Raw genomic sequence first — 16,163 nt, 5'->3', positions numbered from 1 at the left:
CTGCGGTCACAGCACGAGGTACTGCAACACAAGTTTCATCACAGAAACTGACTCGTGTACTGTGTCAGTCTTGTGCACTTGAGAGTCAACAAGGATGTGTTTGTAATCCTTAATAAATCAGTGAGCATGACTCACCCCCGCAGACCTTTCTGCCTCCCATCTGCCTGTTAATTTTTGAGACCCAGAGATAAAAAAAAAAAAAAGGCGTGTGTTTCTAAATAATGACTTCCCTGGAAAGGGGCGAATTTATTAGCGGCAAACTCCCAAACTAACAGCAAAACACTTCAGAGCTGTATTTGTATTTCTCGCTACACACAGACATGGTTTCTGACCTTTCCTCCCGTTTTTGTGATGGTTGACTCTGTTGTGCTCATGGATCAGATAGTGTCCAGGAGGCAGCTAGTTTAAGTGGCTGGTGAGCACATGGTAGCAGGCACACAAAGTCACTGTGGTTGCTGTTTACTTGTTATGGCAACCACATGATCTCTGAAACACTTTCTGTAATCTCCGATCTTCTCACAGAGCTAGACTCAAAGATATTCTCTCTTAAGGAAAACTCAGAGGGAAATCTGTGACATACATCGTAAACCAAACAGCGTTATCTGAAAGACCTTTTTGAGGAGAAACACCATCTCCATTTTATATACATATTCCATTTATGCTCAAGAGTCTCTTTTGGTTTCCAATAGCTCATCTTCATCTGGAAAAAAGGTATCAAGAAGGTTGTAACTCACGATGAACAATAGCAAATGTTCATGCTCTTTAAGAGAGGCATGTTAGCATGAAGGCTAACCCAGGAGATAAACTCATTTAAAAACAGAGCGCTAAATAACAGAATAAAGAGTAATCTTGCACCCAGAACTCATGCTAACTCTTAACCTTCAAATCTAAATATGTTAGCTTAGCTTGACTGGAAACAGAGGGACACAGCTAGCTCGCTGACTTGACTCTGTCCAAATCTAGCAAATTAGCCCAGTAGAACCTCCAAAGCTCAACAATGACCACATTATATCTTGTATTTTTAAAATCTGGACTATAATAGAAGAGCCAAGCTAGCTGTTTCCATCCTTTATGCTAAGATAGCTAACATCTAATAGTACAATCTACATGCTAAGCATCCTAATCCAAGAGTGGCGTCAATCTTCCCATCAAACACTTTGCAAGTGTCCAGCAAGGGGCGACTGCACTGGTTTCAAGAAGAAGTCCAATTGTAGGTAAGCTTATGAGAAAATGGCCCTACTTTGCACTTGATTTATTAGCTCAGTAAACAGTTTCCTGGAGGGATTACGGTCTTAATCTCTGGTTTCACGTCTTGTTTAACCCAGCATGATGTTCATTTAGGCAGTTATGGTCCCATTAGAGTTAAAGAGACAACTACCTTGTGACTGACAAGTTACAACCAAGTTGTATTTGTCAAATATGAGTGGTATCAATCTTCTCATGCAACACTTTGCAAGAAATCAAACAAGGGTAATACCCAAAATAAAAAAAAGACTACTTAATGGCAAACGTCACTTAAGTCTGAAGTCTAATTTTGACAACAATACATTTTAAAATCACTGTCTACACATGCAATCATACATAAATGCACAATGACGACATCAGTCACTTCCTGACATTTAAGTGGTCCAAATCTCATTAGCTCTCTTTGCAGTTCCATTCAAGAAAATACAATCTAAGTTGCTTATTTTGACAGCGTTCCAGAGAGTGGCAGCAACACTGAATTTGCGGCGATGAATCAGACAATTTTAAAATCATTAGCTTATCTTACAAAAACATGGTGTGAGCCAAGATGAAGGAGCTGGGGCGAGGGAGTGGAGAGAGCAAAGGCAGATACAAGAATACTCTTGATAACTCTTGATAAAGGTGGGAGCATAACTTCTGCAGCTATAGTTGGTAGCGCCCATTGTCCAGACACTGATGGTGTGGCTCATCCTTGGTCTGATTATCTTGGTAGTTGCAAGAAATGCCGTATGAGGAGGGGAAGAGTGAGAAAAGGGGGCAGACGTGGAGAGAGGGGAAATGGGAGGCTAAATGGGTTGCCCACTGGGAGCCTTGGAGCCAAAAATAGAGACAGACCTCAGATACTGTTTGTGCGTTAACCCTCTGCTTCCAGCCATTTGGCCTGAAATGGAAGGAGGAGGCCAAAAGGCATAAACACAGATTGCGGTTGGAGTTGAAGACAGGAAGTATCAGATGCATCAGTTTAACCCACTTGCGTCAAATTTAGCTTCAGGCACACACATCAGTTTCTTTCACAGTCAAGGTTAACTTCTGTTTTAATTACATGAAGGTAAGTTCTCCAGTTGTTGAAGTGTTTTCAGTAGAATTTCATCCGGAGCAGAAAGTGGAGTTGACAAAAAAATACACTCTCAGCCCTCCTGTGTTTTTAGCTCTGTTAGCTATTAGCTCCGTTAACCAAACACACTGCTAACAAGCTGACTTCAACATAGATTTGATTATCATAAATTAGCTTTTACTGCATTTACTGCGTTCTTTTGCATCTTTATGATTCATATAATTGTATGTCTTCATTAAGCAGCCAGCCGTGGATAGCAGAGGCATAAGAGGATATACTGTCGGTTCAGTTTGCCAAAAATCACAAGTGTTTATCAGCTTTTTGCAAGAGTCTTTCTAGCCTCAGAGTGCCAAAAATTACATTATTCAAAATGTTTGGCCTTAAAAGACAACAAGTAAGATGCTCTCCCACTTAATTTTTGCTGTCTTCTCTCCACTTTTGCTGTCCTATAAAGGCGTAAAAACAGGCGTCTCACTGTGATTTGTTCACATCGCTTCCGCAAAAAGTTATCATCATAAAAGGATTTGAAACATCAAGGATTTCTCTTGTTGATTGTTATCATCAAAAAGCAGCGCTGCCCTTTCACGGCGGCATTTAGCTGCCAGTCAGAAGAGCGTTATTGTGTCGGGGAGCCGAACATTTTACTATCTCGTCTCGTGCTGAAAGCTTCGCTGGAAGCTGACATCTTCATTTGTTTAATGTCTGGACAAACACGCTGATAATCTTCTTGTTTCTGTGTTCTTCTGTCTCATTTTTATCTGTCTGACTCCGTCTCCCTTCAACACCCGATATCTCTTCTCTTTCCTCCCAGTTTCTGTAAGCTGTCTCCACTCCTTTAAATACAGAGACATTATGACTCATCCTCTCTTCTTTCCTGTCGTCATTTTTTTTTATTTATTTCATATTTTGTTTTGCTTTCTAGAGTCTCAGATCTTCTTTCGACCTTCCTCGCCTTCCTTTCTGTCCCTCTTCCTCTCTCTGGGTTTGGGGTCTTGACTTCATCCCTGGCGGGACCTTAACTTCCTGCCGCCTCTAACAGATAACACACACACACACACACACACACACACACAGCTGGTTTATGTCCTCCACACTGCTGTTGTTGATGAAGTGCTTTCCCATAGTGGTCACCAGAACAAGAACAACCACATGTTTGGTTTCTTGGAGTGGTTTGCTGTTGATAAGCTGACCGTAATATGATCCGTCCCAGTCTGCAAAAAATTAGCATTTTTGTGACTGCTCTGTTTTTGACTGTGTGCACTTTTATACAAACTAAAGTCAAGCACACTGACTCACTATGATAGAGGATATGTCTGCAGCTAGCAACTTGCAAACAAGGTGAATTATCTCTCTTTGCAGTATCATTATTTTTTTCTTTAAAGTTCACATGAAATGAAACTGAGAGGTTGTTTGCTTCAGCATATGTTTCCTGTAAAACCAGTCTGGTAGGGAAGGACTTGTTGTTGCCAACATCCCAGACTGATGGCTGCCAATTTGACCTCAGTGAATAGAGTACTGAGGTGGTTTGGACTTTTGGGTGAAGAGGACTGCTAATGTTAGCTGTATTACTAAGCGAGCAAATGGTAAACGTATAACAGCAGCTAAACTGTAAATCGCCTCTGTACTGGATTCCCTGTCGTCAAACTGGTTGTGTTTGGTCTCCAAGTTTGTGTTTTGACCCGGCCCTGTTCCTAGGACATAACATTTAAACCTGGACACGGCCTTCATTCCTATGAAAGCTGCTCAGTGGCATGAAGTCAAAATGGCTCGACTTTCCAGCAACATAAACACCCGGATCTTCCGTGTTGTAGCAGCCATAGAGCGTTTGCACAAGAGACTTCAGCCGACCGAGCCATCTGACATGAAATCTCAGCTCTGGTACTTCTGAAAGGTCTTATTTGTGAGAAAAGTTGATTTTTGATTCATTCCCATTTTGTCAAGTACTGAAGCTTTGGGATGGCGGCCAACCTGTCCTACAATCCCAAAGCGTTAGCATGTGATGAGCTGGGAACGGGACTCAAAAATAAACTTTTTTTCAGTTGAAGTTGAAGACTGATTGAAGGTTGGTGGGATATTAGCTTATATTGGCTGGTTCAAGCTTACGTAAGCACTTGTGGCATTTATTTTTACAGGAAGAACACACGACTGGAAAAAAGAGACAATGTTCTTTGGCAAATTTGTCAAATAGGAGCACAACCATGACCCTGGCTACCCATACTCCTACCTTAGTGATAACTATGTAATATTAGCTAGCTAGCTAGTAAGCTATTGAGACATCAACAAACTAGCTATTGTTTTATGCCTGTTATAAAGAAAAGGACCACAATACTTTGAAACAACCCTCTGTTTGAAACCAGAGCCGTCTATCACAACAAGAACCAGGACTTCGGCCTGGTAGCGCCAAGGGGTCCACTGGGATTGGTCCAATGAGTCAAAGTGAACTACACACATATCTGTCGAACTGAAGTTTCCAAGTTATTTCTAATTCACATGATAATCTCAAAACCAAGTCTGCAGTCTGTTGAGCGAGATAACGCTGCAGAGCTGGGTATTCAGTCACAACGTCAATGTTTTATTTTGATTTCCATAGTTTTGAAACAGAACCCAGACGTTTTGCTTCGCCCTCTCTTTCTTCTGACCGAAAAAGGGAACGCTTGGTCCGAGGCTCCATTTTCTAAATCTGGCCTCATAAATGTCGCATTAACTCCTCGTCTATCAAATAAACTCACGTTAGAAACAGTTTTCTGGCTCCGTTTAGTTCATCCGAGAATGTAACGGACGTTTACTCCAGTGGCAAACAGGAAGGACGTCTTTAAGAGCGACGCGTCTGAGACGTAAAGTCGGGGGTCACAAGTAGCGGAAAACTCGTTCCTCATCCATCCACAAACACGTTATTTATTTTCATCTCGGCATTTATCAAATGGCATCTCAGGATTCTTGCCCTGCATGCACGGCGAGCGAGACAGCTGACTTTATCTCAGCGTTTTTCCAGCCTCTGATGGAGCCCTGCTGCTTTTTAAAAGGTCGGAGGGCAAAAGGTCTCCGGTCGGGGTCAGCAGACAATTTTTCAAGGGTGAATGTGTGTGTGTGTGTGTGTGTGTGTGTTTTAAAAAGGGTTAGAGTGGCAGTTCAGTGACCAAGAAAGAAATTCCAGATGTTGAGGAATTCGTCTTTACTGGGAATTTTCTGTGTGTGTGTGTCAGTGAGAGGAGGTCATGAGAACAGCAGAAAAACACAAACACACCACAAACACACACTTCCCAACGTCCTCCTGCATATTTGAACCAATCCCCACTTATTCACAGATAGCACACACACACGCTGCGTCACGGCTGCATCGCTTGCATTTATTCCTGAACAGATTCCGACCCAACTTTCCTGAATCTCTTGGAAGCTTTTCTCGGTACGAAGACTCGCCCAAGAAATTCCTCTTCTTCTTGTTGGGAAGGAGAAAAAAAAGGCCTCTGGAGCGACATTAACGCCAACGAACGCTGAAACCTCCTCTCAGAAAGAAACAATAGAAATGAAATACTCTGCAGACTGCGAGCTATAAAGGTGCCTTCACACCTACAGTTTGAATTCTTCAGGCTGAGCTATGGTGGAAAAGTTTACGTTGTCACATTTACAGGCACACTGGGGCTTTTTGAATCAGAGTCAGATTGGACATTTAATTGATGCATTTAGGAGGTTTAAACAGATGTGCATAGAGCTTCTGTAACTTCAGCAAAGCATTAATGGACTCTAGTGTTCATACCAGTTAAACACAGGAATGAACAGCTACATATGAAAGTCTGTGGCTGCCATTGTTATTGCCAGCTCCAAAATAAAATATAGATGATTGTCTTTTTATGATTTCTTTGACTGTCTGTGATTTGGCGGGTTTTTAGTGATGCATTTGGGGGTTTTACAAAAATATAAAGCGACAGTTTCTATTACTTTAGCACCACATTGATCGACTCTGGTGCGTCCAGTTAAATACATGAATAATTAAAAGTGACAAATTGTCTGATTTTCAATTTTCAATTCAATTTCTAATTCAATTTGGGCCAAAATACTTAAAAACAAACAATTTGTGTGCATTTCGTACACACGAGACAGACACAACCGTTTTTAGAAAAGAAACATGATTATAATTCTTCCCCAAATCTGAGCAAATGACCACCAATGACAGTCAGCCGAATAAGCTGTCAGCAGTTCCTGTTTGCAGTCTTCCAATGAATTTAATGACAGACACCGCTGGATTACTTTGTTCTGAAGAAAACCTTAAAACGTGATGATTTTCAGGTGAGATCTGGCAGTGTGACAGTGTCCCCATCTGTGGTCTGATTAATTTGAAGATGTGAATTACAAAAAGGTTACAATATTTAAACTTGCATTAAAATTATGGCATTGTGTGTTTTGGAATGTAAAAATGACAGATTTCAATTCTAAATGCTGTGCACAACTGAAAACAACTTTTCATTTTGTTTACATGATTGCATTTTATTATCGGCAGCCCTCGTCTTCCGTATACATCAGGAGTTTGTCCTTGCTTTGTTTTTTCTTCCCTTCCTGCAGTCAAATGTCAGCATTTGTCTGAGCTTCAAACCTTGAACGTCTGCATTTCTGGGGTCATTTCCTGTTTTGGGTCAGACCACTTTCTTAATAAGACTCTGAGTCTGCAGCCGACAGGACGGACACTCACACCTCTTTTTATTTGGCATCAGCAGAGTTAACATCTGGCTTCGGTCTCACAACCTTGAACCAAATGAACAAAAATGAGTGACTTGAGCTCCATTTAGTTGCAAAAGATGAAAATAAATCTCAATTAACACCAAAACAGAGGCGACTGTAACAGCTAGGGGGCAAAATAAGACATCATTTCTTTAGGAAAAGATTTTTGGAAACAACTGTTCAAAGTCACTTCTGTCGTCATTTGTCAGCCTTGAGAAAACTGAGCTGTCTGAAGGTTTCTGAGCTGCTTGCTTGGAAGTCTTTAACATATTTCCCTTCGAGCAGCATCCCCGTTTCCTGGGAAGAGGTCGTGTTGACGATGAGCTTCATCCAAGAGAACAGAGAAAAGGCTAAAGAGCCAGAAAAGCTCCATTTGATCTTTATCCGTCTGTCAGATGACGACTGCTTGTGATCTTAAAATGCTTTGATCACCACAGAAATGGTCAGACGTGCCTTTTCAGGACATTAACGGCTTAAATTCCCACAATTAAAAGTCATCAGTCTTCGATGTCGAGGCCATGTTTCTCCAGCTCTCCATCACAGAAGAATCTTTTTTATTTCCATGGGAGCTCTTATCTCCTCCTACACTTTTCCGGTCCCGTCCTGCCATCAGAGCGTCGTGGCCGACTTGACTTTGGAGGAGAGGACCTGCCTGAACCTCCTCTTCAGCTCCTGCATGTTGGGAGATTTGGGCCGGGCCAGGTGGAGGCCGCCTCGCCGCTTCTCCCCGTTCCCTCCACCGAACGCCCGGATCACCTGGAGGTGTTGAAGTGTAAAATGTCAAACCTTAACCTAAGATTCATTTTCTACCAATGTGGTTTCATTAAACAAACTATAAAACCTTCAAATAGTGGATTTTTTTTTATATATAACAACTATTTATCACTGGACCAAGTCAAGTTAGTCGTGAATATTACTGTGGATTGTTTTGTTCTTCTATATTAACACTGTATCTTGAATATACAAACTTGAAAACATCATGTTGATCAATGTGTCCGAACAAGACTGGATCCTGGTTTGAGTGAGCTACTGTATTTTCTTCTTATTAAGTAATAACAAGTGTGTTTGCAAACATTTTTCATTCATTTTTAGTCACTTTTACAGCCGCCTGATGAGTGTAACTCTAAATTAACACTCTCCTTTTATCTCTGTTTTGGTCTCCACCACATTCTGAGAGACATATGTGGCTCTTTTAGCTGCTGAACGCTCCACTGTGTTCAACAACTGCACTCTAACGCTGTCTTTTTGCTATTTGATGCCATGGAAATCTGGTTAGATGTTTTCTTTTTGTGCTAAAACCGAAACCATGAGCTGAAAGAGGCTAAAATGCTCGGAATAGCTCAGGGGAACTGCAGAGATTGGTGCTAATTCTCTGATCTAAACACCTCTGAAGTTAAAGCTTGCTTGGTTTAAATGTCTATAATCAGGTTTGAATGTTAGATCTGCCGTCTTGAAGGAAACGAAGCCAAATATAATGAGCGCCTGAGCTCTGAACTCTTATTACTCAACCAGAAAAGGCAAATATACAGAAGAGACCGATGGGGGGCTGGTATCTGTCTTTCTGTCCGACAAGACAAACATTAAGTATTTTTGTATTTTTTTTTTTTCCCGGAGCATCAGTGGGAAACAGCCTGTAATCCAGAGTTCCCACAGGAAGTGAAAATCAAAGTGCATAACGTCCTGATGTCTTTCTATAGCGGCTCCATGAGAAAAGAAAAGAGTCTTGCATATAAAAAAAAACCCCAGCAGAGCTAAAAACAGTCTGACATCTTTAACAGAGCGATAAGTGAACAAACAACAGAAGAAGTCCCACCTCCTGACAGAGGTGCAGGAAGGCGGTGTGGACGCCCTCGTGGTTCTCTCTGGCCGAGGCCTCGAAGTAAACTCCTCCTGTGAGCAGAGGCACATTCAGATCAGGGCCGCTCTTATCTGTCAGATAACACTTTACATTCCTCACTCATTAGGCAGCATGGAGGATATAGAGAGGTGTGTGTGTGTGTGTGTGTGTGTGTGTGTGTGTGTTTTAGTGACTCCACACTGGTTATAATTGGATCAACATCTGCCAGATGCCTGAACAAATTGGCTACTGTGGGAAAGAATTTGTCTGCTGCGCTAACTGCATTTGAATCACGTTGAATCAACAGAAACATTTTGAAGCTTTGTTTAATGTCGTGGACTTGAATAAAGGGGATGTGAGGAACGATAACTGATGTTCGGGGGAATAAGATGAAAAAAAAAAGTGATGAAGTCAGAAGAAGAAACATAGAGGGCAGGATTCATAAAGAAAATGTAAAAGGAAGATGTTAAGAAATGTTTTTTTATTTTGTAGAATTGACTTTGCATTGTACAGTTACATATCATATCATTTCCTACTGAATCGTATCATCACTATCGTTCTGTATCATTTAGTATCATATCGTTTTGTAACGAATCTAATTTTTGTGCTATTGTACCGCATCATATCGTATTTAATCTTTTTTTTTTATGTTGTATTGTATCATACAATTTCTTAACGGATCATTTTATGCCATAGTGTATCATTGTGTGTAGTACTGTTGCATTGTATGATATTGTTTCATATCGTATAATATCGTATCACATCATATTGTATAATGTCTTTAGTATCGTATCGCTAAATCATATTTTATCCTTCCGTGTCGTTTGCTATTGTATAAGCTATAAAACATGCATTAGCATTCTCAGAAGCCAGGTTTTAACAAGTGTGTCAAGGTTTGTAAATCGGCATTCAACAGAGCTTTTGACAAGTAATGCAAGTCCTGTATGTACACGAGATAAATTTGATAAATGTGGCTGAAAACGAGAAATATGACACAACATGCAGAAAGAGGAAGAGGAAGAGGAGGAGGAGGAGGAGGAGGAAGAGGAGGAGGAAGAGGAAGAGGAAGAGGAGGAGGAGGAAGAGGAGGATGAGGAGGAGGAGGAGGAGGAGGAGGAGGAGGCCCCACCTAGCGAAGCTGCCAACGTCTCTCCTTCGTCTGCCGGCACTTGTCGGGCTCTGAGGAGGTCGCTCTTGTTGCCAACCTGCAGCGGATTACAGATTACAGGACAGATTAGATTACAGGGATTAGGGTTAGTAGGTAACTGTTGTCTGCTCCAGACGAGACGTAAAGACGGAGGCGCTGCTACGCTTGAAGCTGACATTTGAAAATTACATAACCCTTTAGCTGCATTCACTGACGTCTCCACACTGACCAGTATGACGGGTATATTTCCAGATGGGTGGATGCGTCGGACGTGTTGGTACAGCGGCTGGATGGTGCGGTAGCTGTTGTGGTCGGTGATGGAGAACACCAGCACGTAACCGTCCGCCCAGTAGATCGACCTGGAGGAGCAAGACGTCACGCAGCCGTTACAGAGTCTTACTTTAATACTTGTTTATCTCACATGCAAGTTAATGAGTCTGACCTGTTGATCTGCTCCTGGCAGTACAGGCCGTCTGCATCATCCTGAAAGATAACACACACAGAAAAGAGCAGAGTTTAAAGGAGCAGTCTGTAGGTTTGGGGAAGAAATCTGATGTTTTTTTTCTGCCTGAACAAACTAAACAAACAAACAAACTCTCTTTGTTTTCATGACTGAATAAACTGAATAAACACCTTTCTAGCTTCAAACTGTGTTCTGGAACCTTATTTTCCATCTTGTTATGGAAAAAGATAAACATATCTGACTTCATATCACTACCTCATTGATATCTTTATTAATATTGTTATTTTTAATTTGTGTTTTGAATCATCGATCTATTATTTAGTCTATAAAATATGAGGAAACTCCACCAAGCCTTTATTGGCTTGGCTAGATCATTGAAATGGGCGCTCAGTGATGTCGACAATCAGGGACGTCCTTACTCGTTTTCTAGGTTTTTTTTCTTCATTTAGGAATCACCTGTAGATTTGTCATCTTGAGCGAGGCGACGTAGGTGAAATAGATTCGACTATTTGAGTTCAAATTGCGGTCGTCTGACTCTTGGTTCCAGTCATCGGTCACGTCGTTTGTCAGAGTTTCGGCACTTGAGCGACTCAGACAGAGCTTCCAATTCTCAACCCACTCAGAGGAAAACATTTCCTCATTCCTCGGAGTTAGTTGAGACTTTAACTCAGCAGAAAGCAACAATTTGCAGTGGAAGAGCAGGAAGTGGTGTATTGTTCATTCCCAGTGGATGAGTTCATATCCCAGAACAATATTATTGTCGGTTTAATCTTCTCCTAACCACAACCAAGTTGCTAAGTCGTCTAAACTTGAAAATAAGACAGTAACGTGTCTTCGTGCAGTACTGATGGAGGTGCATCATCAGCAAAATGTGCATATGGTTTTCCCCAAAATGTCCCAGAGTCATTTAAAGTAAGTTATCAGGTGGTGATCTCCCTGAAAAGGCACAGCGCCAACACAAATAGTCTCTTTATGAACACACACCTGCTGGTTGGAGTTTGAAGTCATAACTCCCAAACCCAGCGGACCGCCCCTGGAGCCCCCTCAGGAGCAATTAGACTTCAGGTTTGGTGCCTTTTACCAGCAAAAACACGTTTTCTGTAAACAGGAGTTGATTAGAAAAATCTCTCCTGAAGCTGCTTTTTTAGTAGCCCTCCAGGAGTTCAGTAACTCCTCGACCTCGCTGCCTCCACGCACCAATTATTTTGGGTCTCTAATCTCTGGAAGCGCCATCGTCCCGGCTGCCAGGAGGAGCTTCCTCGCCCTCCGTTATCTCCCCCAGCTGGAGGAAATGAGCAGCTCTGAAGGCCTGGTTTTGTAAACAGGCTGCCGGTGTGGAGCCGGTTGGCACGTTGCACTCATTATACTCATCAGAGGCGAAGCGATTGGACAAGAGGTCACTTCCTCTGACTTCAAATACATTCCTGAAGCTACTTTAAGATAAAAAAAAGCCAGTTTTTCTGTCCAGGGCAATATCAAAAATGAGATCTCGACTTTTTCAGCGTTCCCACCCAGTTTATGAATTGCAGATGCAAACTTTAAATATCTCTAATTGCTCTGTGATTCATAAAACAGAGCAAGCAGGTCACTAAAAATGGAAAGCTTGTTTATTTGAAAGGGGTTTGAGGTTTTGTTTGGTTTGAACTCTTTGCACCGCAGATCATCTACTGGTGGTTTCCCAACCGATTCACCTCGTGACACATGACATTTTCTCTTGTGGGTAAAATAAACACAGCGCTACAAGTCGAGTCACTACTGCTGGAGCTACGACTCGTTCACAGTCAGGGGGTTTGAGCAGAAAACGTTGGTTTTAATAGAATCACAAAGCTCCTCAAGACGCCTGATGTTGACTTTTCATTTCCTGCCTCGCCTGGATTGTATACCTCAACAGTCGGCTTATCCCGGCAGACCCCGTCAAACAACGACACACACTGAGGACACATTTTGTTTGGGAAGACAACAACACCAGTGACAGTGTTTGACCACTTAATGGTCTTTGAGCAGTGCAGTGCCAAAACAACACAGCAACCAGCACCACAAATTAAGATACAAGGATCTTGCGGGTATTTTAACATTCGGGAAACAGCTCGCAAAGAGAGTTCATCTGCTGTTGGTTTGTGGACGACTGTTTTAAAGCCTTGAGTTCGGCAATATGGCCGTCAATGTGTTGGTTTTTTGGAGGGAAGAAGTGACCATGTGTGGACGAGAGGGTGGAGCTATGGTCTGATTGGAAACCCAACGACGCGCCTTAAATCGTACCCTGCTTTATCTTCATTTTACTCTAAATGGGGCCATAATTTACGATTATGAACTGTGTTGAAGAGGACTTGAAACTAGAGACTGAGACTAAAAACTCATCAGGAAACTGTTTGCCGAGGTAAACAATCAAGTGAGAAGTCGGGCTGTTTTCTCATAAGCTTAAATTCAACTGGACATCTTTTTGAAACCGGTGGAGTCGGCCCCCTACTGGCCTGTAGTACGAATTCAAAGAAGGAAAAAGCCAAAAGAAGAAGATCTTAAAAAATTTACTTTCAAGGGTTTCCAAAGCTGAAACACCTCGAGGAGAGTTTGTGTTTTACATTTCCTGCTCGTAAAACACCCGAAAACTGTGCGATGGAAACACAACAGCTGTCTTTCTGCATCCAAATGTTACCTGGAGAGCGACGCAGGGGGTATCCTGGATCTGAAGCGACACTTCCTCCCCATCCAGCGTGACCTTTCTGGAGTAGAGCGCCCCTGGAGAGGACGAAAGAGTGCGGGCGGGTGCATGAACGAGTGGATCGATAAAGTGGGGTTTTCCTCTCTGGAGCAATCCGTCAGTAAGTGCTGTTATTTTTTTTCTCTGCTCGCTCTGACAAATGTTCCCTTCTCTTATTACAGACAGATGGATGGAAACTCACCAGTGTTTGCTTCATAGTCCCCGATGAACCTCTTAGTCAGAAACCTGACGATCAGAGCTGAGAAGAGACGAGAAAACGAGTTCAAGGAGGGAAGAAAAACGTCAGATTCAAGATGATTTATGACAATTTTATTAACCTGTGCAGGAAAATATGCTAACCTGCTGCAAGCCTACTGACCTATATAACACTTAAACATTTGCTCTCAACATGTGTTTCAGGAATTTTCCCGTTCTCCGACACATAGTTTTGTTTTTTTTGTTTTTTTTTCTCTCATCGCAGAGAGATAAGCAAAAAAAAAAAACAGGCCCAAAGTCTGAACTGAGAAAATGATTCACCAATACTCAGAATCTGCTGTTGCAATCCTCCATGCGTCACCTTATTCTGGTTAATGATTTGCCTTTATCTGTCTCTTGTTGTTCTGGATTTCTGGACTGATTTTTGCGGGGCCGCTCCACGTTCGCCTCAACAAAGTAAGAACTTCTATCCTCCCATGGATCTCACATATTAAAGGGCCACTCAGGTGTTTCAGTGCTGCATAATGTTTTCGTTGTGTTTATGTTCCATTAAAATGAGCCTCCATGTTTGTACAGTAGCCCCAGATGGACAAACTGAACACTGGCTCGGGGGAGGAGCCTCATAGAGAAGGGTCAGACGAGGGGTATTCAGTTGGCCACACAACTAAACACCATTAAAAAAACTACAACACCGGACTTGAACATTTAATTCTGTTGTTGTTTTTATCATTTTGCTGTTGTTTTTGACAGATACTACAGTTGTGATGTTTTTCCTTAGTAGTAGTAATGAACAATTCTTTTATTTATTGCACTGAAGACTATTAAAATCATAATCATAATGTGTCATTAATGTTTATACCAATCGATTATGTTTTCTTACGCCTACACGTCACTGCAGCGCTGTAGTAATTCATTACAAGACTGTTTAATCACATATTTTGCATTTATAAAGATACATTTCCCCATTTTACGGTGCTTTTATCAAATAGTGACCATTTTGCACTTATAAATAATAATATACAGTGCCTATGAAAGGTATTCACCCCAAAGTAATCACTTTATAACATAAGATATTTTTATTATTATTCTTTCTTTTGTAGAAATCTGTTTTCACTTTGACATTAAAGAGTTTTGATTGTAGAATTGGTGTCAAAAAAGCCAAATTATACTGACCATGTCTCCATTTATAAAGCAATAAAAGGAGAATACACTGAATATGTATAATAAATATATCTTTAAAAAAATAAAAATATCAGAAGACTGAAAATTAATTTTGATGATAATATTTTTGTATCCTTATTCAAGTAAAATTATGATTTCAGAACATTATTTGAGTATTTTCTACATTGTGGCTTTAACTTTAGCTCAACTAAAGGATTTCAATATATTTCCATAGCTGAATATAATGAAAAAAATCTAAATATTAACAAATAAACACAAATAAATTATAGAAAGCTTGGCTGTGAGTTTTGAAAATGACAGGTTGGATGCAGAATGTCGCCCCCTGCTGTTCAGGACTGGTTTTAAATCATTTCCACCACATTTCCCACAACTTTCCCTCAATATTCCCACTTATTAATAACAACCATCTCACATATAATCCTGACATCATGTTTCATGCATGCTGAGTGTGTTAATCAGCTGTTATCATCAGGTTGAGATGCATTAACTCTCCTCGTTAATCCCTGCAGGACATTAAACTTCATTTTCCAGCACTATAAATCCTCCATACATCTCGTACCGGTTTTCCCGACGTTGCTCGCTCCCAGAACCACGATCTTCACCGTCTTGTTGGGCACACAGTCCAGCAGGGGATACTCCGGTATGGGGACCAGCAGGAAGTTCCCAGACCCGCTGCTGCTGTTCATGGTTCCCGGTGCAGGGTCGCCAGTCAGCCGCATTTAGCTCCCACCTCTGCCCCCCCACCCCAAAGACCAGCACCCTGAAATACACCGCCGCCCCGCTGCAGACCCCCTCCAGACCAACCCAAAGATCACTCCAGCGCTCCCACGACCATCCTGCACAGAGCTGGAAGATTTTTTTTTTTTTAAAAAAGAAACTCCTGAAGTTATTATTTTTTTTTTTGGTTGTGAAAAATTCCCAAATATTTTCCAGGAATTCCAGCTCCAGATCAGTTTTCCTTCAGCTGAGGGAGAGAGAGAGAGAAAAAGTTTGAACTCCTCGTCGGATCTCTCAGAGAATCAGATCGGATCACCAGGAATTTTTAATATAAATACGAGCGAATAATAAAAAGAAGTAATCCGGTTCGCATCGAGTCCAGATGCTTCTGACTGCGGACGGAGAGGAGGAGGAGGAGGAGGAGGAGGAGGAGGGGGGAGGAGGAGGAGGAGGGGGGAAGACTTTGGACCATCCCCTCTGGGCTCCTCTATCCAGCCTGGACCCACATATCATTACATATCTCCAGGCCAATAATAATAATAATAATAATAATAATAATAATAATAATAATAATAATAATAATAATAATGCACATGTTTATGATACAGGTAATTTATTATCAAGAAGAAAAAAACCCATAAAGATAAGATATAATACGGTATATCTAACCCTATTAAACTGATTATTATCTATGTTCAATCAAACAAGCGACTCTTTTAGCTGAAACCATCCAGGTGGTGTTTGTTTTTAATCCCTCAACTTTCATCTCCTCTGTGAACAAAGAACTTACAAAGGCCAGCACACATACAGACGAGGTGCATTTAATTAATGACGGGTTCTGATTTGTATAAAAGTTTAAAACCCACACAGAGGAGCGCTCGTACCGCCAGC

At 41.4% G+C, this 16,163-nt stretch overlaps 1 protein-coding gene across 2 annotated transcripts; it reads right to left on the bottom strand.

The window, feature by feature from the left end:
- Positions 1-6,760: 6,760 nt before the first annotated feature.
- Positions 6,761-15,673, bottom strand: rasl11a (RAS-like, family 11, member A). Of its 2 annotated transcripts, none has more exons than XM_037113208.1 (8): positions 15,115-15,673; positions 13,360-13,416; positions 13,113-13,195; positions 10,439-10,479; positions 10,226-10,355; positions 9,979-10,054; positions 8,826-8,902; positions 6,761-7,768 (listed from the first exon to the last, which is right to left on the bottom strand). In XM_037113208.1, the coding sequence occupies exons 1-8, from the start codon at positions 15,272-15,274 to the stop codon at positions 7,622-7,624; spliced, it is 771 nt and encodes a 256-aa protein (XP_036969103.1). In that variant the 5' UTR covers positions 15,275-15,673; the 3' UTR covers positions 6,761-7,621. The 2 variants fall into 2 exon arrangements, with proteins under 2 accessions (XP_036969103.1, XP_036969104.1); XM_037113209.1 differs by lacking the exon at positions 15,115-15,673 and adding an exon at positions 13,537-13,624.
- Positions 15,674-16,163: the final 490 nt, after the last annotated feature.

This window comes from Acanthopagrus latus, chromosome 10, assembly GCF_904848185.1.
Source record: "Acanthopagrus latus isolate v.2019 chromosome 10, fAcaLat1.1, whole genome shotgun sequence".
NCBI lineage: Eukaryota > Metazoa > Chordata > Actinopteri > Spariformes > Sparidae > Acanthopagrus > Acanthopagrus latus.
The sequence above is the reverse complement of the archived record's forward strand: the minus strand, read 5'-3'. Positions and strand labels throughout refer to the sequence as shown.